This window comes from Lemur catta, chromosome 23 (assembly GCF_020740605.2).
Source record: "Lemur catta isolate mLemCat1 chromosome 23, mLemCat1.pri, whole genome shotgun sequence".
NCBI lineage: Eukaryota > Metazoa > Chordata > Mammalia > Primates > Lemuridae > Lemur > Lemur catta.
In genome coordinates, this window is record NC_059150.1 from 26,912,021 (window position 1) to 26,932,938 (window position 20,918).

The 20,918-nt window shown below is 34.5% G+C and overlaps 1 protein-coding gene across 4 annotated transcripts in view; it reads right to left on the reverse strand.

Annotated features, from left to right (window-relative positions):
• Positions 1 to 1,772: 1,772 nt before the first annotated feature.
• UCHL5 (ubiquitin C-terminal hydrolase L5) overlaps positions 1,773 to 20,918 on the reverse strand; it is a 45,155-nt gene continuing 26,009 nt past the window's right edge. The window contains exons 8-12 of one of the 4 annotated variants that reach the window (XR_006731101.1): positions 17,131 to 17,233; positions 15,960 to 16,070; positions 12,090 to 12,188; positions 11,301 to 11,450; positions 5,554 to 5,639 (exon numbers count right to left, since the gene is read on the reverse strand). Coding sequence is in view for 2 of the 4 variants with exons in the window: in XM_045536349.1 (XP_045392305.1) it covers positions 5,595 to 5,639; positions 12,090 to 12,188; positions 15,960 to 16,073; positions 17,131 to 17,233 (361 nt within the window). In the remaining 2 variants the exon portion in view is untranslated. Of the gene's footprint in view, positions 5,640 to 11,300; positions 11,451 to 12,089; positions 12,189 to 15,959; positions 16,074 to 17,130; positions 17,234 to 20,918 lie in introns of all 4 variants that reach the window. The other 3 variants (XR_006731100.1, XM_045536349.1, XM_045536348.1) reach the window with 3 other exon arrangements.

Here is a 20,918-nt window from a genome sequence, read left to right on the forward strand (position 1 = left end):
GCTCAGGCTGGTCTCGAACTCCTGAGCTCAAACGATCCACTCGCCTCCTCCCAGAGTGCAGGGATTGCAGGCGTGAGCCACCACGCCTGGCCCTGGCTCCTTTTTTAAAAAACTTTTTTGTAGGGATGGGGTCTCACTATGTTGCCTGGGCTGATCTCAAACTTCTGGCCTCAAACTATCCTCCCACCTCAGCCTCCCAAATTGCTGGGATTTCAGGCGTGAGCCACTGTGCCTAGCTATTTACTTATTGTTTAGAATACAAAAGCAATATGTTCTGGTAGGAAAAAATTTAATCATCTCAGGAATCTATAAATTTAAAGGGGAAAGTTCCCTCCTTCAATCTTCCACCCCTAAGGCCTTGGGTTAATAACTTAAGAATTTGATACTTTAAAATATTTTCTAATTTTATATACACACATATAAATTCTTTCTTCAGGAAATGGATTCATACCATATTACTACAATTAAACTTTCATTTTCCTCAAAAATATATCACAGACATCCTTCCTTCCATGTAAGGACATAGAAATTCATCTCATACTTCTGAGTGATTGCATAGTATTCCAACATATGATAACTTACCCATTCTCTATTGCTGTGCTTTTAGATTGTCTCTAATTATTTGCTATTACAAATAACGCTATGATGAACTTTCTCCAGATCAGATGCGATCAGCTGTGTTCAGGATGGTATGGCTATAGACTTTTTTTTTTTTTCTGAGACAGGGTCTTACTCTGTTGCCCATGCTGGAGTGCAGTGGTATGATCGTGGCTCACTGCAGCCCAAACTCTTGGGCTCAACTGACCCTCCTGCCTCAGGCTCCTGGGATTACAGACATGATCCACCACACCCAGTGCCTTTTCTATATATAACTTTTATTCAATCTATTTTTATATTGACACTCCAGATCAACTTTCACAAACCGTTTAATCATCGAGCATTATTGGAAACTAATATTCTGAATTATTGCAAGTTGGTTCTGCCTGTATGCATTCTACTTTTATCGTGCTGATTCAGTACTACGGGGAAAAACTTTCTCTTCGTTTAGGTCTCTGCTTAAACACCATCTCCTTAATGGGATCTTCCATGACCATCCTATCAAACCTCAGCTCCGCCATCCTTTTGCCCTGCTTTATCTTTTACAATTCTTACTACCACTTGAAAAATTATGTAATACATTAGTTTATTATCAGTCTTACCATGAGGGCAGAGGCTTGATCTTATTATATTACATCTCCAGCATCTAGAACAACTCAGATATAGGTTGAGTAAATCACTGATTAGTTTTCAAAAAGCTAATATAATTAAGTCAAAACCAAAAAGTACCCAGTATAGTAGAGGTGGTGAATCTTTACCATGTCATTCATTGGGTTTAGACCAGTTAACAATGTATTAAAGAAAAGAATAAATTAAATAACATGCATGTTTGACTAATCTAGTAATTCACACTACTTTTAAAAAATGAAATCTTTGTTTTGGAAACAGGGTTCTCACTCTGTTGCCCCATCTAGAATGTAGTGGCATCATCATAGCTCACTGCAACCTCAAGCTCCTGGGCTCAATTGATCCTCTTGCCTCAACCTTCTGAGTAGCTAGTGCTATAGGGAAAAATGAAATCTTACTCTCAAAATCAAACTATCCAGTTTTCCCATTTTAGGCATGAGAGGTTAAATTTTTCTGCATTCCAGTATACAATTATCATTGTCCTCCAAGTGGAGGTATTTTGCAGGTTCTTGGGGATCGTCAGAGAAAAGATTTCAGGACACATCACATAAGACAGAGCAAGTAGCTTTTATTAACAGCAAAAGTGAAAGTACATTCTCAAGAGAAAGGGAGTGGGCAGGCTCGAAAAGAGCAGCTGGCCTGAAAGGAAGGGGTTTTTGGTTTTATGAAGTCTCACTAATTGAGGGGAGGAATATTCAAGGCTAAGAAGTTGGTTTTTACTAAGAACTTGGGTAGTAATTCCTAGAATTGAGTTCCTTCTCATTTTTATACCTTATATAATTGTTTTGGAACTGTCATGGCAATTTTCAGGGAGAAATTTTAAAACCACAATGCAAATAATGTTGTAATAAGCCAAAAGTCATGTAAGGTGTCCTAGAGAGCTGACAAGCTGGCTGCAGCTGGTTCTTGTCTGTGGTTATCAAGCCCCCTTAGTTAGGCCTTACCACCTGCACCCACTTTGCAGGCCCCTGCGTCTGGTCTCAGCCCCGTCTCCTCATCGCCTCTAACACGATCACGGGGTATCAACAGTGGTGGCAGATTCCTCACTCCTGGAACACAACTAGTACAACATTTTCTAACATCGGCAGTTCCAACGGTGGACTCCTTTACTGCTGCAGAGGTAGTACTGTGGTGGGCCTCGCTGGGAATCATTTCTGAAGACTCAACTTCAGCCCACTCCTCCAAACTTTCCAATGACTTTGTAAGAAATTATGTAGTTTCAAAATTTTCAGTACCAATCCCCATTCCTCTTCAAATAGCCAGAGAGGTTTGTTTCCTACCAAGTAAGTCATCACTGACACGAAATGAAAAATTGTTTAATTTTTTATCAAGTTTAAAAATAATATAAACTACATAAAGCTATTTCGGAGTATAGGGAGGGTATGCAAGACTTACACACAAAAACATATGTGCGCAAGGGAAAAAAGGATTACTAAATATACCAAAATGTTAATATGGACATTTCTGTTGGTAGAACTATAGGTAATTTAAATTTTAGTATTGCTTATCTGTTTTCTCTAAATGTTTTTTTTAGAATACGTTAAAAGTCATTTTTTTCTCCCTAACAAAAGAAACAACATCCTCCTACTGGAAAAAAATATATACATATCTCTAAGTGTATCTTGAAATTTTATAAACAACTAGGAGGATTAACTAAAGGTATCAATCTGCATACATAACAACATAATACACACAGAAGTATGTATCATGGTCCTAAATAGGGGAGTAAGTTCCCATAGTCATGATCCCAAAACAAATATTTGTCTATTCTAGTGGCACAGTCAAGCTGACTGCTCTGTTAGAAAAAAGGCAGCTATGTTGGGAACTAAACATACGAGGTGAGACTAGCCAGTGCCACAGCTGTTGGCAAGCTTTCTTTGTTTATAATAGCAGAAGTACATCCCTTAGAATTGGCTAGCTATTTTAAAAGATATAAAACAGAATGGAAGTGCATTCACCTACCCAATCATTAAATGAGATTTTAGAAAAGAAAGGGCAAACATGAAATGAGCAAGAGACTTTCTTTAAAATACTCCTTTAAAAAAACTTCCTTATATATCAATTCATGGACTATTAAAAAAAGTTCCACATAACTATTTCTGGATTGCTCTTTAGTCCTCTGTTTTCTCTACCCACCAGCTTCATGACTTAGCTTCAAACTAAGCAATATACAGGATGCAGACAAAGACAAGTCATACTTATTTTATTCATGGACAGAAGTAATCATGAAATATCACAATGCATTTGCAACCACCAAAGAAGACGCAGATAAAATAAACCATTCTTAAGCTATGGAAATTCCTATCAAGGAATTGTATTAGAATTAGATTAATAAGAAAAAAATTCTTTATTAACATAGTAGTTTTGTAAAGCTATTTTTAAAATGTCATTTGATACTAGTTGCTTTTGTTAACAGTGTCATTCAGTAACAAGTTTTTAATTTTAATGAACTCTAACTTTGGATTTTTATGGTTATTGCTTTCTGTGACCTAAGAAACCTTTGGCTAACCCCTTAAGTCACAAAGATATTCACCTATGTTTTCTGCTAAAATAGCTTTATACTTCTTAGCTATTATTTAGGTCTATCATCCATATCAAATTTATTTTTGTGAAGTAGGGGGTCATTGTTCTTTTTTCTTCCAGATGGATATTCAGCTATTCTATTCTGGCTCCACTTGTTGAATAGACTTTCCTTCTCTATCAGATTGCTTTGACACTTTTGTCAAAAGTCAAGTGATCATATAAATGTGGCTCTGTTTTTAGGCTCTTTCTTCTATTCCATTGATTTATTTGTTGGTCCTATGCTAGTACAATGTATTGACTAGTAGATACTACTTACTACAATAACCCTTGTATTGCTTTACAAAATTTAAGCGTCAATAAAAGAGGATATATAAATTAAGCTGAAATAAATGAATAGGATCAAGATGAGCCTTCCCTAGGAAACCATTTTTAAAAATTGTATCATGGCTTTGAAAACACTACATAATTACTAGCGTACCATGAGCAAAATATATTTACCCACAAATAACTGAAAAACTACATATTCTTCATTACTTCCACATGAACTTATATAGGAAAAATATTTCATTGATTTTTCTACTCAATATCTTATCAGGTTTTCCCTCATTAGTTCTAAGTCAGTTAATAACATCACAATTACTAAGCTTAAAACAATCCTTAAGAATTCATGTGGTGAAGATGGAAGATGGGTCCACACTCCCCCTAATAAAATGAATTCCGTATAATTTATTTTACAACAAATGATAAAATGTTAAAAAAAGGCATGTATAACTTCAGAAATGTGCTTGGTAAGCAAAAAAGTAGATAATTTCCAGTATAAAAAGAAGTTTTATAAAATTTCCTCCAAAGTTTAACTTGGAAAAGAAGATTAGGAGCAAGAATACAGTATTATTTTATAAAATAAAAACCAAAGCAACTCCCAAAAGCAAAAAAAAAAAAAAAATCCCTGGTGATAAAATCGCACATGGCTCTTAAAAACAGCTGCCTGTGCTAATTTTGTTCAAACTGGCATAAAAGGATCCCCCATCACCACTGCAGTCCTTTTTTTGAAAGCATATAGCCAAAACTGTCAAATTTTCAATTTTTCCTAAAGACAAAGCTTGTTTGAAAATTATGGCCAAATTGAGAGTAATACCAATACTCTTTAAGATTTACAATTTGTTCTTTACCTGAAATTTTGCTCTAAAGCATAAAACATAGACCTTCCTAAAATAATTCTATAATACATAAATATAGGAAGTTTGCTAAAATAAAATTGGGATGTTTATTACCTTTTCTACTGACAGCAGTACAAATCACTAGAAACTATACTTTTGTTCATTTCTAAGGATCTGCATTAAAATCATGCTTTCTCAAATAATTGGTGTTGGAGATAAAATTCAGTGTTAAAATAAAACAAATACCAAAGATAAAAACACTGATAATTTTCCATTAATGATGGGAGATTCAGTTTAATCAAGATCTGACATTTATAAATTCTAAGTATTTAACTGGGCTAAAAGATCAAAAGATTAATTAGAACAATTACCAGCAGAGAATATCATTTGTGCATTTTCTAGGTTCATTACGGCAGCTATCCAGAGAACTAACAGTTCTCAGATCCAATGTCAAATAATGGAATTTGGGCAAGTACTCTTAATATCATTTTTATTTAATATGCACTACATGCACATGATGCAGGTAGGGGAAAAGTTTATGAATCCATGCATTAAAGACAAGACAGACTGGTACTATTGACAAACGTGCACTGAGCCAATTAGAATGTTGCTCAAAGTTCTTTATACTTAATGGTTTCCATGAAATTAAGTGCAGAAGCAGAAATGTGTACACATTCCAAAAGATCCTCTTCATTTAGATTCCTGAGCTTTCTTTGCATTCTGTTTTTCTTTTGCCTAAAAATTAAAGACGGTATGTTACAAAATCTTAAAAGTCTGTTTTAGACAATATTAAAATGTGCTTAAGAGGGTATTCTCAAGCTAAAAGGCTTGAAATGCATTGTTTCTGTGATTTCTAGAGCATTATATTTTATAGCCTGAGACCTGCAACAAACTATTCCTGGACAATTATAGTTATTCTTTGCCCTAAATAAGAAAGGGTCATGTTTGGTGTACAGTTATTCCTTATATGAAATTAAAATGTATTATTACAATGAAATAATTTAAAAATACATAATTACTCATTCCATAAAGTCAAACTCATTAAGAGTATTCCAAAACAATATACATACATATTTGTTCTTATTCAAATGAGTGTAAGAAAAACCCTATCTTAGTTTTTGCATATTTGAATAAATGAGTTTAACATAGTTTACGTGAGTTTAACATAATGTCACTAAAGGATTATGTATCTGTGGTGTCAGTAAACCTTTCTTATATGATCTAAAAAATGTTTTCACACCTTATTTCAATTGCTCCTCATTACAATTATATAGCTTGAATACACAGTAATTCTATTTTATTCTTTAGCAGATGAAGAAGCCAGAGCTCACAGACATTATCAAAGCTGACACAAGTATATATAGTGAAACCTCAATAAAGCTCAAAGACATGTTCTATAGCATTGCTTCTCCATGTAACACACCAATGACCCAGGCACCCTGTTTAAACGCAGACTGATTCAGTAAAGTGCCTGAGGTTCTTTAGTGGATGTTTTGGTGTATACATACATGAGTGTGATGCACACTGTCTAGGAGATGGACTCGCTTGAGGCTCTGACTCGGGGGGGGGGGGGGGGGGCGGGGGGGGGCAAGGGCAATATACATAACCTAAACTTTTGTACTCCCACAATATGCTGAAATAATAAAATAAATAAATTTAAAAAATGCCTCAGGTTCTGCATTTCTAACAAACTCTCAGGTGATGCCAATTCTGCTGGTCTTCAGAAAATACTTTTTTTTTTTAATGATTTAGTGGCTGGAGACTGAGCTTCAAGTCCTGGCTTGGCCACTCATTAGCTGGATGACCCTGGTCAAGATATTTAATGTTTTAGAACCTTAGTTTCGTGCTCTGTGAATAATGCCTACTGTGTCTACCTCATTGGCTCAAAATCCAAATGCACTAATGCCTGTAAGGAGGAGATTTATAAACTCACAAGTGCTCTATAGGGTGGACTGGGATAATTACTATTATCTTGCCAAAACTGCCTATCTTTAAGAACAGTATTTTCAGGTGTATGGAACGACATGAGGAAAAAGTTTTCAGAATCTGATACCTTGAGGCGGGCTTCCAGACCCTGACAGTTCCGCCGCATTGTAAGAACTCGGGCGCTCAGTCTTGGGGGGCGACCCTGTGCCCAGGAACAACGGTGAGGAAAAGCGACCCTCCACAGACCACCCCGCCGGCTATGACTGTGCTGTGCACCACGTGTTCCGGCCACAGGCACGGTGCTCTGTAGAGCATCTGCACGTGCTGTTCCCTCTGCCTGGAATGCTCCTTCTCAGCTTCAGCTCCTGAGTATCGTTATGGAAAGAGTTTTGAACTCAGGAATCACTTGAAAGATCTCGGGGGGCCCCAGATGTTCCAGATCTCTGCTGACTGAGCTATTACTTAGCAACTATTTCTTACTGTTTCTCTGTCTCTCTATTCCGCTGTCTCTGTCTCTCTCTGAAACTGAAATGTTCATTCTTTAAGTAATAACAGCTACAGAACATAGAATAATTGAGCTAACCCCACTTTCTAGCGCCAAAAGTACTCTAGGAAGCAGACACCCACCACTTCAAAAGAATTTACTACTAATTTTAGTGGAACAACTAATTTAGCAGTATTTTTTCCTAATCTTTCTCTTTTTTTTCCTTTTCCTTTTCCTTTCTGTAATATTTTAAGCCAAATCTCTGGCAATATGTCATTTACCTGTTAACACTCCTGTATGAGCCTCTAAAGTATAAGGACGTTTTCCTACAAAACTGCAACACCATTCTCACGCTTAATAAGTTAACCATACAGGCAGTTATTTAATACTATCTTCTAGCCAGTCAGTATTGAAATGTTCCCAACTGTCTCAACAGTTGTCTTATAATTGGATTGTCCACATATTGCACTTGATGGTTATGTCCTTTTCCAGATAATACTTTTAAAAGCAAGATTTTAGAGTACTAGAATACAATGTTCTTTCCACTGTGCCACTTGAATCAGAAAGAAACCAATAAATTAGACTTTTGCTATTACACAATTTTTAAAAACTTCCTTAGATAAAAAATAGGGTAATTAGAACAATTATCTTTTTAATAATGTACTAGGCAGTATAATTATCATACAACAGTATGATAAAATTGAGTGCTATAACTTACAATTAATATATTAAGAGCAAATAGATTATACATCATATAAAAAATAAAATTGCATGAACATTTGTAGTTAACAAGCATAATTTGCAATTTGTTAAATTTGTAATTTGTAATACATGAGATATATATACCATATCTCATACAAAGTTTTGTTTTCAGATAATGAAAATACAATTCAGTTTTAAGCATAATTTAAAATAAAAGTATGCACTTCTTTCCTTATTAATCTCTGAATATACTTAACAGAATGTTTACTGGATTAACAAGAAATGAATTTACTGGTTTGTGATATAAACTTCACAACATAATTAAATGAACAAAGACATATAATGCAGAGAGTATACACACATTTATTAAACTGTATAATTCAAATAAAATTAAGGGATATATAAAATAAGTTAAAAATAATTACTACCATTAATTGAACACTTATTGTATACTTTGTAGATATTTCATTGAATCTTCAAGATTGTGAAATAGGATGATTCCCAATTTAAGAATGAGAAATAGATGCTGTAAGTAAATAATTGCCTTGCTAATAAGTAACATATCTGACATTTAAACTCAAAGTCTATAGTCTGTTCTGCCTTTGTTAAAAAATAAAAAATACTGTTACATTTCTAAATAGCACAGAAAAAATATACACTGTTAAAAATATTTTCCTTCTACATAGTGTGCCAGTGACATATTAAAAATGACTGACTCAAATCAGATAATCCTATAATAACAAGATATTAATATAAATATTACTGTGATTGGCTTTAACTATTTTTCTATCTTATTTTTATTAAAGAATAGAAAAAGTAAGTTCTAAAGGATGGTAACTTATTACCAATTATATCATAATGTCAGTAAAGTGTGCAAAGAATTCAGTATCGTGAAGTTACTTTGGATCTCCCATAGCAACTGGGACTCTGTGTTACACTAAGGTAGGTGGTTGGTGGTTGTTAAAAACGTGGGATAGACAATGATCCAGAATTACATTCAAAGGTTAAGAAAAATTTTTTAAAGAATTATAACTATAGTGAATAAACAGAAGTTTCACAAATGGAATTTTAATCTAGGTAATTTTATTTTATATTTTAAGGAATAGATTTGGTGTATAGTACAAGAAGTTTTATAACTGTATACTTTCAGGTTACCTCCTGAGCAGTTTTTATGTAATGTATACTCAATGAGCTCATCAGATAAGGGCAGATGCCTCATCTGGAGGAATAAAAACATGTATAATGTGAAATCTTAGCCATAAGCCCAAGACTCAGTCTTTACCCTTTATAAATCATTCTGTAAAATGAAAAGATTTTAGCTTAAATATGTTCATGCCATCATAGGCTACAGGCAACTGCCCCTGTTACTCCAAAACCTGATCCTGGGCAGTCTTAGGGCAGCCACATCTTTCCTGTTTGGTTCCTTCTACCCCTTTCACACTTTGTTCCTTTGTTCTCTTACCCTATTTTTCCTTAAAAAACAAAAACAAAAAAACAAAAACCCATCATTCCAATTTAATGATCTATTTCTGAATTCTACAAGTATTTTTTCTTAGAAGTATTACTATTGAGTAATTAACTATCACTAGTAGAGCCTTTATATAATTAAAATATATAAAAATAAAATCTAATCTTAATCTATTCTAATAATTTTTAACCTGCTTTACTTGTAACATTTTCATTTATCAGCAGAAAGTCATATTTTAATGTCATACAATTTTTTTTTTCCAAAATAAGATAAACAAAATAATATCTGTACTAAGGAAGTTGATATGTTGATACAGGGCAAGCATTTAATTCCAACCACAGATTTACAATTTTATGGATATGAAATTTTAAGTGGCTGAAAAGCTATTTAGGAGCTACTCTGTGCTGACCCAGGATCTTTTTTTTTTTTTTGAGACAGAGTCTCACTCTGTTGCCCAGGCTAGAGTGAGTGCCGTGGCTCACAGCAACCTCAAACTCCTGGGCTCAAGCGATCCTCCTGCCTCAGCCTCCCGAGTAGCTGGAACTACAGGCATGAGCCACCATGCCCATAATTTTTTCTATATATATTTTTAGCTGTCCAAACCATTTCTTTCTATTTTTAGTAGAGACGGGGTCTCGCTCTTGCTCAGGCTGGTCTTGAACTCCTGAGCTCAAACGATCCGCCCGCCTCGGCCTCCCATAGTGCTGGGATTACAGGTGTGAGCCACCGCACCCGGCCCTGACCCAGGATCTTTAGCATGACTTTATTCTGGCACCTCTCAGAATAATACTATTCATCACAGTACTATAATTATTTATTTACTCCTTTTCCAAACCATATCATGAGTTGCTTAAGAGAAAAGAGTATGTCTTATTTATGTGTTCCTAGACCTTAATAGACTGCCTGGAATATAGCTGCAGCTAGATAAATGTTTGATGAATAATTAGAAACATTTCAAGAATTCCAACCAAATGATGACTCTGAATTAGCTTCAGAACCCAGGGGAATTACAGATATTGCATATATACAAGAAATAAATGTATCTCAATATTGCTTATGCAATATTAATTAAAGAACAGTGTGGAAAAACAGGCAAAATAGAAGGTCAATAATTACATCCTTTAAACAAACAAATGCAAACACAGTAACTGGGCTCGTGTTCCACTAACATTAGGTATTCTTATACTGCCACCTTGTGTTCACAGTTCTAATGCAAAGTTGAAAGCTGTTGTTCTCTAACTATGCTCTCAAAAAAAATCTAGGGATATAGTATCATTAAAAATCAAGGCCCTTTTTGCAATATTCACAAAAAATTATATTTACAGGCTAATTTTAAAGCAAAATTTATACACTTAAAATTTGTCTAGGTGTCCTTAAGAACATTTATCTATACTTAAAATCCAATATATCACATGATTTAGTACATTATAGTTATTTTGTTCAAAATTTTTAATAGAGAAATATTTCATAGTGTTTCATACAAAGAACACCACGTCTAGGTACTCTTGCTAACCAAGCAATTTTGAAAACCAGAAGACCCTAATTGTTAATCTAAAAGTTTAAAAATCAGTTTCCCATCTTAGAATATGCTGAGATACATGAATAGAAAAACCTATGGTGGAAAAAAGAATATTTAACAGTCTTCTGCAATAATTTTTGCATTTAATGCTACAAGTTGGGTCACATGGTTCAATAAGGTATATACAAAAAATTAAGTCACATCTCATATTATTTGGAATTTATAATATGAAATAGCTTGGTTGAAATGTACCCTTTGCTTTGTAAACTTTAAAATTAATAAGAAAAATATACCTACCATGTATTCTGGTCTTTAAGTTAATGGTCCAAAATTTTATTTGCCTAGTAGTGTCTTCTCAAAGTATTTCTCAAAATATGGTACACAAACCAGTTGCATTAGAATCACTTGGGGCATTTATTAAAGATTCCTTCCCCTATATCAGAATATCTGGAGGGGGGCCGGGTAACATGTATTTTAAAGAGTATCCAGCAATGGTCACTTTCAGAAACACTAATTTACAGTATGAAACTTAAAAACAATTTAACTGTATCTCATTTATTCAACAAATATTAAGTTACTTTTATTAAAGAAAAAAATCACAGAAATCAGAGTTTTTCACTAACTTATGCTAGTTTTCCCTCAGTGGAAAGGAAACTAGATTAGGAATAAGAAAACCGACTGCCTAGTGCAGACTACTCTTTTTCCCCCCTTCAATGTCCATTCTAGTTCTAAACTCTATTATATCAACTCAAATTTTTGCTAAATAGGAAAAAAACTATTACTTCAGTTATTAGCATTAAAAATCTATTTCTGCTTAAAGAAAGAATAGTATTTTAAATTTTAATACAGCATAACCTGAGTTCTTGACACTAAGAATTCTAGAAGGCTAAAGCAAGTGGGGAAATTCTTCATTTTTATTTTACAGTATCAGGTTGAATTCTCATAGAATATAAAATAAGGGACAAAAACAAAAGAATAAAAATAAAAGCTTCAACAAATTTTACCTCTATTCACTCCACCCCCTAAATATTTTAGGTTTTTGGAGAATCTAAACCTAAATTAAGTACTTGCCACTAAAATACTTACTTTTTCTACTAGTGGTATTAACTGCTGGTGTTCTGCTAAAGTCTTTAACAATTCCATAATGAAAGGCAGATAATTATGCTTCCTTCTGATATTCTCAATCTGAAATTAAAAAAATCATCAAAGCACACTAACATTTCTAAAAATATTTTTATTTTTTTGCATCCAAATTAAAATAAAAATGGGATAAAATCCTCTATACTCATAAGAAAAAATATTAGAAATGAGATTCTATTCTCACTGAGAATCAAGACTAATATAATAAAACATGTGCAGAGCATTTCTTGGGCATGGCTTTCTATACTCAGCTTCGCAAATAGAGGCTTTTGAAAATTCAATCTAGGATTAGTTATAAAAATGTAACTTATAAAAGCAACTTATGAAGGCCTACATGATAAATCAACATTCTTGCTACTACACCTGTGCAAATAATCAGGCCAAATCTAATGAGACAAACTCTATTTTGTGCTCAAGAATAATCTTTGAGATTATTTTTGATCAAAAGGAGATAGATTGCAGGAAAAAAATTTGTGCTTCAGTAAAAAACCAGAGGACGCTCTCCCAAGTTAGGTAATTCTAGGCTTTCACTGTCACTGAGCTATCATATATTTTATCTAGTAGAGGTTTAACTGACTGCTCTTCTTTCATAGGAAAAAATAATTTCCCTCCTTTGTAAATTCATTCAATATTCTTTTACTTCATATAAGTTTGAGCTTCTTTGACTTCTCCTTTCAACTAGTTGTGATATGATTCCTTCAGTTAATTAAATTATATCTTAATACATGATCATTTTGCATCAGTATGAGAATTATTTTACCTTTATTTTTTTTAATTTTACCATTATTATTTTTTAAAAGCCTGAATAGGAAAGACCATTTTACATTTTTTTAAACAAAGCATTCCCAAACAATGTAGCAAAGATTTTGAAAACTTAGTTTGTGTTTTATTTCAAGCAGATATTAAAAGTGAATTATATAACTCTGCATAACAATATATAAATGATGGGCACTTTGGATTGGGTTTTTTTTTTAAATATCGTGTGAAATGGAAAATAACTGCTAAAGCTTTCATCTCTCAGTTTCCTGTGTCCATGAATTTGGCCCGTTCTTTTTCCTGCCTGGAATACTCCAGAACCTGCCTGTGCCTACCACTCCCACCTGAAGAAATTCTACAGGCCCATCTATTTTATTTAGCAATCATTTGTTGTCTGTTAAGTATGATGCAAAGCAGAAGAAATTCTACAGGTCCATTTAGTTTATTTAGCAATCATTTGTTATCTGTTAAGTATGATGCAAAGCACTATATTGACACTGCGGTGAGCAACAAAAACAAAAAGAACAATTCTTGCCTTCAACTCGGCTTCAAATGAAAAACAATCCTGTTTTTTTTTTTTTTTTTTGGAGACAGGGTCTTGTTCTGTCACCTGGGTGGTGCAGCAGTGTCATTTCATTATAGCTAACTGCAACCTCAAACTCCTAGGCTCAAGTGACCATCCTGCCTCAGCCTTCTGAGTAGGTGGGACAGCAGGCAGGTGCCGCCACATTCAGCTAATTTTTCTGTTTTTTGTAGAGACGGGGTCTTACTCTTAATCAGGCTGGTCTCAAATTCCTGGCCTCAAGCAATCCTCCTGCCTTGGCCTCCTAAAGTTCTGGGATTACAGGCGTGGGCCACTGTGGCTGGCCTGAAAAACAATCCTTTTACTACTGTAACACACATGACAAATTGTAAGTTTCACATCCAAAATCATACAAAATTCAAGGTTCCCTCTCCATTCTTTTCACTTCTCTGAAAAAAGCTTATCGGACGATTGCAAGTGAAAAGAGAATATTATTATTATTAAAAATAATCTTGCTTTCGTATTTGACTCTGAATTACAAAAATGTTTGATTTAATTAAATAAAATTAAATCAGAATTTTTTTAAACACCTAAAAGATCTGAAAGCAAAATCAAGAGGAAAACTTTTTAAGTGTACTTAAAATGTAGTAATTTGCCTCATGCGGTGGCTCATACCTGTAATCCCAGCACTCTGGGAGGCCAAGGTTGAAGGATTGCTTGAGCTTAGGAGTTTGAGACTAGCCTAAGCAAGAGCAAGACCCCATCTCTACTAAAAATTGAAAAATTAGCAAGGCATCAAGACACACACCTGTAGTCCCAGCTATTCGGGAGGCTGAGGCAGGAAAATAGCTTGAGCCCAGGGGTTTGAGATTGCAGTGAGCTAAGATGATGCCACTGCACTCTACTGGGGTAACAGAGCAAGACTCTGTCTCAAAAACAAAATAATAATAATAATAATTATGGCCGGGCGCAGTGGCTCATGCCTGTAATCCTAGCACTCTGGGAGGCCGAGGCGGGCAGATTGTTTGAGCTCAGGAGTTCAAGACCAGCCTGAGCAAGAGCGAGACCCTGTCTCTACTAAAAATATAAAGAAATTATATGGACACCTAAAAATATATATAGAAAAAATTAGCTGGGCATGGTGGTGCATGCCTGTAGTCCCAGCTACTCGGGAGGCTGAGGCAGGAGGATTGCTTGAGTACAGGAGTTTGAGGTTGCTGTGAGCTAGGATGATGCCACAGCACTCACTCTAGCCTGGGCAACAGAGTGAGACTCTGTCTCAAAAAAAAAATAATAATAATAATAATTATTATTATTATTAAATTAAAAATAAAATAAAATGTAGTAATTTGATTATATATCCAAAACAGGATATATCCTAAGGAATAAAAAAAATTTAAGAAAAAAACTTTTCAATTATTATTAATAGTATTGGTACTATTACTTCAAATATTTTTATATATATATGTACACATATATACATACTATACATACATGGCATAAAGCAAATAAGCAGTTACGTTAATGTTATTAGGAAACCTAGATTTTCAGCTTAAGAAATGTAAATTCTTAACTTCAAGAATAAAGCCCTTTAATCCTAAATTTGAATATTATTATGAATTTGTGATATATTTGCTCTTCAAAAATAAAACAAGAAACAAACAAAACTGTATTTCTTAGCTCTGAAAAGGCCTAAAAACAATCACCGACTAAGTAGCACTGAGCACCCAGATAGTGGTTTCTAAATCCCACTAAGGGAATCCATGGCTGATTCCAAGTCTGAAGCAAGAAAAGTACACGATGAATCTGAAACATCTTGTCATAATAGAAAGCAAGGAAACTATCAAAAACTAAAAGGGGGCCGGGCGCGGTGGCTCACGCCTGTAATCCTAGCACTCTGGGAGGCCGAGGCGGGTGGATTGCTCGAGGTCAGGAGTTCGAGACCAGCCTGTGCAAGAGTGAGACCCCGTCTCTACTAAAAATAGAAAGAAATTATCTGGCCAACTAAAAACATATATACAAAAAATTAGCCGGGCATGGTGGCGCATGTCTGTAGTCCCAGCTACTCGGGAGGCTGAAGCAGTAGGATCACCCGAGCCCAGGAGTGTGAGGTTGCTGTGAGCTAGGCTGACGCCACGGCACTCACTCTAGCCCGGGCAACAGAGTGAGACTCTGTCTCAAAAAAAAAAAAAAAAAAAAAAAAAAAAAACTAAAAGGGTTATGTCAAAAGGACTTAGGAGTTAGCCTGAAATGGCCTCCAATGGCCAAAGATGAGATAATTTGGACATCAATATGAATAGTAACTGCAATAAAGTAAAATATGAAATAGGTTAAAAATCTGTTCCTAATAAAACTTCACAAAAATAAAAAAGAAAGAAACCTCACTACTTATCTTTGTAGGATGCCAGAGAATCAATACATTACTGTGAAAACTGGCAAACAGTGAGAGGGAAAGCAATCAAACATTTAATATCTCTTATCTCAAAATATACTGCTCTACATTAAAACATTAAAATAACAGAGCTTTTAAAACATACCTTGTATCTTTTTAATTTCTGTACTTCTTCTTCAATAAGCATCTGATTTTTGGCAACTTCTGACTGAATAGCACTTAACATACTGTTACCCTGGTCTGTATCCATGGGTTCCTCCTTAGGGGAAAGAAAAACAAACAGCAACCCTAATGGTTGAGGCACAAGTCCAGGATATTTTTAAATGACAAACATAGTACGATTATTTTCAAATACCTGCCTAAAACAGCAATTAAAGGATAAAAGTCCTAAATAGTGCCTTCCATATTTCTATATTCTAGAATACATACAAATTTTCACCTAAAAATAACCTATACTATAATATACTATGTTGCCGTAATCTCTTATTAAGTTATAAAATAAATTTTCTCAAATATACTCATAAAAATGTGATCAAAGGATTGTAAAAAAGACTTTGTTACTAAATCTCTTCTCCAATCATCTTTACCACAGAAAGATAATCATGAGGACTAGGAAATACTACATGTGAATCTCAATGTATCCAATTAACTTTTTGAGAAATACATTCTAGCTTGCTTAATTATGTAATAAAATCACAGTAAATAGTTAAAATGTAATTATAATTCCGCTGGGCACAGTGGCTCACACCTGTAATCCTAGTACTTTGGGAGGCTACGGTGGGAGGAGTTCTTGAGGCCAGGAATTGGAGAGTAGTCTGAGCAAGAGTGAGACCCTATCTCAACAAAAAATAGAAAAATTAGCCAGGTGTGCTGGTGTGAGCCTGTAGTCCCAGCTACTTGGGAGGCTGAGGCAAGAGGATCTCTTGAGCCCAGGAGTTTGAGGTTACAGTGAGCTGATGATGCCACTACACTCTAGCTCGACCCTGTCTCAAAAAAAAAATTATAATTACTAACACTTAGCATTTACCATCTGTCAGTCATTGTTTTAAGTGGTTTACATATATTTTCCCATTTAATCCTCATGATGATCTTATAAGATAAATACTATTATCCTCACGGTACATGAAGAAACCAAGGCACAAAGATGCCTCAAGTTCATACATCCACTAAGTGGCAAAGCCAGGAACTTAACCTTATAGATTGTATTTTCTTAATCTCCACTCAGAATACTTCATTAAACTTACGCTAAAAAAAAAAAAAACGTAAATACTTTCCTGAGAAAATAATTAAGCTAGTACTTTGTAATGGCTACAAACCTCAGCAAGTTGTTTCTGTAACTCTGCTATTTTCTGTTCATATATCATTTTTCTGTCAGACACAATGGCCATTAAGTTAAATCGAATTTCCCCTTCACTGTACCTAGAAGAAAGTTATTTGAAAGTTTATAATGTAATAAAGAATTATGAAACTTACTATTAAGATGATCCATTGTGATTACCTCATGATTCTTTGGGGCAAATAAAAATCTATCGGTTGGCTAATAATAAAAATTGATACTTTAAAAAAGCTTTCATGTATGAAAGACAACTGTAGCAAAAAAAAAAATAGCTAAATTTAATCAATCACAAATATTTTTAAGTGTTCTAAAATGTTAGTCCACTGAAAATATCTGCAATAACAAATCTGAAATAATAAATATTTTTATCAATTTCCCTTTTATAAGAAATATGGCAATCCATTTACTTAAGATACCAGAAAAGAACAGAGACCCCACAATTGTTGGATTAATTATACTAACATCTTGATGGCAATTAACTATACTCTTTACTATATAATTTTTCTTGCAAGTCATGATATAGTTTCTATTTTTAATTAATATATTTTAAAATTTTATTTATATTTTGTTATGTATAAATATGTAATATATTTATATAATATTTTATTAATATAATATGTAATTATATCCTGCAGTAAAATTTCCGAAGGCTGTTTGATTTTCACTACTCTGATACCAATGAAACACCTCCTTAGCGTAAGCTTGTTCATGGTTGGGACTGACACTGAAAAAAATTATGCATAGCATTTGTTAGTAGCACTTAAGATGAAAATATATAGAAAATGTAAGAACATTTTTCCATCAGTTCATCTCTAAGTTTCTCATACATAGTTCTGTTCACTGAAAAGAATATGGCCAATATAACAATTGTGCTTCAAACTATGTAAAAAACTTTTTTAAATGTTACTTGTGGAACTTCTGTGTCCCTACTCCTTCCACTAAATACAACTAAAAAACTCTAGACATAATATTTTTAAGATAGAAAGAGAAAATTCTGAAGGGTGGATAAAAGGTAGACAAGCTAGGGAACTCAGGACCCAAGAATGAAACAATGGGGAATTCCCTGGGGTTCTCTTTCTGCCTCATACATCCCACACTTGGAGCTGAAGAAACCAGCAACCCAGAAATACCAATAGGCAGAGACAGAAAGCCCCCACAAGTCTGCTATCTCTAGCCAAACAGAAAAGGGGAAGCCTCAACAGATAGAAAACTTTTAGACAATAATCACCCACCTTTACCCAGACAAGCAAAAGCCGAGTGCAGAGCACAGACTTCCAACCTTACCAGGCTTTAACAAGGCACCTAGGTTGGTAGTAAAAAAGGCTGAGTAGGTTCGTCCCCACCAGGTGGTAATGACAATACCCATTTGTGGTATCAGAGGACACCAAGCGGGAAGCCAAGACCCACTTCAGGGTCAGTGGAGAGCAGTGACAAGGCACCCCTACCCCTCTCGGCCAGAGCGGCATCAGCACCGATCCTGTCGAGGGTTGGAATCCCACCACTGCCCAGCAATAAAGGAACCTCATTCCACCTCAGACGTCAGCGAAGGGCTACTAGGGAACCTGGATTTCTACTCCCACACCTGGCACTCATGAGGCAATGCCTCCAATTCACACTGCCAGAAGCAGTGCCCATAAAAGCCAGCTAAAACAGAAGTTCAGTAAGATCCAGAGGCTGATTATACAATACTCACAAGGTTCACGTTTACATCAATAATCACTCAATATATTAAAAACCATGAAAATCTCAACTTGAGTAAAAAAGACACTTGATAGTGAGATGGCGGATATTAGAATTATCTGACAAAGATTTTTAAAGAGCCTATAAAAATGATTCAGTGAACAAATATAAACCCACTGAAAATGAATGAAAAATTTAAGTCTCAGCAAAGAAACAAGATAAAGAAGAACCAAATGGAAGTTTTACAACTGAAATATATAATAACCAAAATTGAAAAACCTCAGTGATGGGCTCAATAGCAAAGTGAAGGATTGAGAGGAAAGAACCAGTGAACTGGAAGACAGAACAATAGAAATTACCCAATCTGAACAAAGAGAACAAGAAAATAGACTGAAAAAACAAAAAAAAATCAACAGAGCCTCAAGGACCTGTGGGAGTAAAATAAGGATCTAACATTCTAGTCCTTAGAGTCCAACAAGAGGAGGAGAAATACAGTGAGGTTGAAAAAGTATTCTAAGACACAGTGGCTGAAAACTTCCCAAATTTGACAGGACATAAACCTACAAATTTAAGAAGCTGAGTAAACCTCAGGATAAACTTTTAAAAGTTCACACCAAGATATATCACAGTCAAGTTTCTGAAAACTAAAGATGAAAAAAAAAATCTTGACAGCAGTATGAGAAACAACATTATACGTATAGGGGAAAACAATACAAGTGACATTAGATTTATCATCAGAAACCAGAGAGGCCAGAGGCAGTGGCATAACAGTTTTCAAGTACTGAAAGAAGAGTGTCAACCCATAGCATTCTATGTGCAGTAAAAATATCCTTCAAGAATGAAAGGGAAATCAAGACATTCTCAGATGAAGAAAAACTAGGAATCTGTTGACAGAGGACCTACCCTAAAAGAATGGCCAACTAAAGTTTTCTAAACAGAAAGGAAATGATAAAAGGAGTCCTGGAACATCAGGAAGGAAGAACAATGGAAAGAGTAAAAATATAGGTACATACAGCATGTTTTCCTTCTCTTTAAATTTCCTAAATTATTTGATTTTAAATAATTTCATCATTGAAGCAGAAATTATAATGATATCTGATGTGATCTGGAAATATATATAGAATCATTTTAAAAAGCCATACAAAGGGCCAGCGCAGCGGCTAACGCCTGTAATGTTAACCACTCTGGGAGGCCAAGGTGGGAGGATGGCTTGAGCTCAGGAGTTCAAGACCAGCCTGTGCAAGAGAGAGACTCTGTTTCTACCAAAAATAGAAAAATTAGCCAGATGTAGTGGTACATGTCTGTAGACCCCAGTACTCGGGAGGGTGAGGCAGAGGGATCGCTTCAGCCCAGGAGTTGGAGGTTGCAGTAAGCTACGAGAATGCCACTGCCCTCTACCCAGAGCAACAGAGGGAGACTCTGTCTCAAAAAACAAAACAAACAAACAAAAAAAGGCCAGACAAAGAAATACACTAAAAAACACTACAGATAAATAAAAATGGAATTCTAAAAAATGTCCAAGGAACTCAAAGGAAGGCAGGAAAAGGAAAGAAGAGAAATTAAGAAAAAATAGAAATCAAAGAGAGAAAACAAAATGGCAGAATTAAATAGTAACATAAAAGTAATTATATTAAATGTACATTTGATTTTATATGTAATTTTATAAACCCAATACCTTTAATTTAAATGGTCTAAATACACCAAATAAAAGACAGATTGTCAGAGTGGATTAAAAAACGTGACTCAATACATGCTGCCTACAAGAAACTCCAAATATAATACAGGTAAGTTGAAAATAATAGAAAAAAATATATCATGCATACATTAAGCAAAAAAAAGCAGGAGTGGCGATTTGTTACTATCAGTTAAATTTCACAGCAAAGAAAATTACCATAGAGAGAGAAAAATTACATAACGATAAAAAGGTCAATCCACCAAGAAGAAATAGCCATCATAAATATGCATGCATCAAACAACAGAACAGGAAAATACATAAAGCAAATACTGATAAAGTGAAAGGAAAATAGACAAATTCAAAACTTTCCCTTATTGCAAATGACATGATTATCCATTTAGAAAATGCCATGG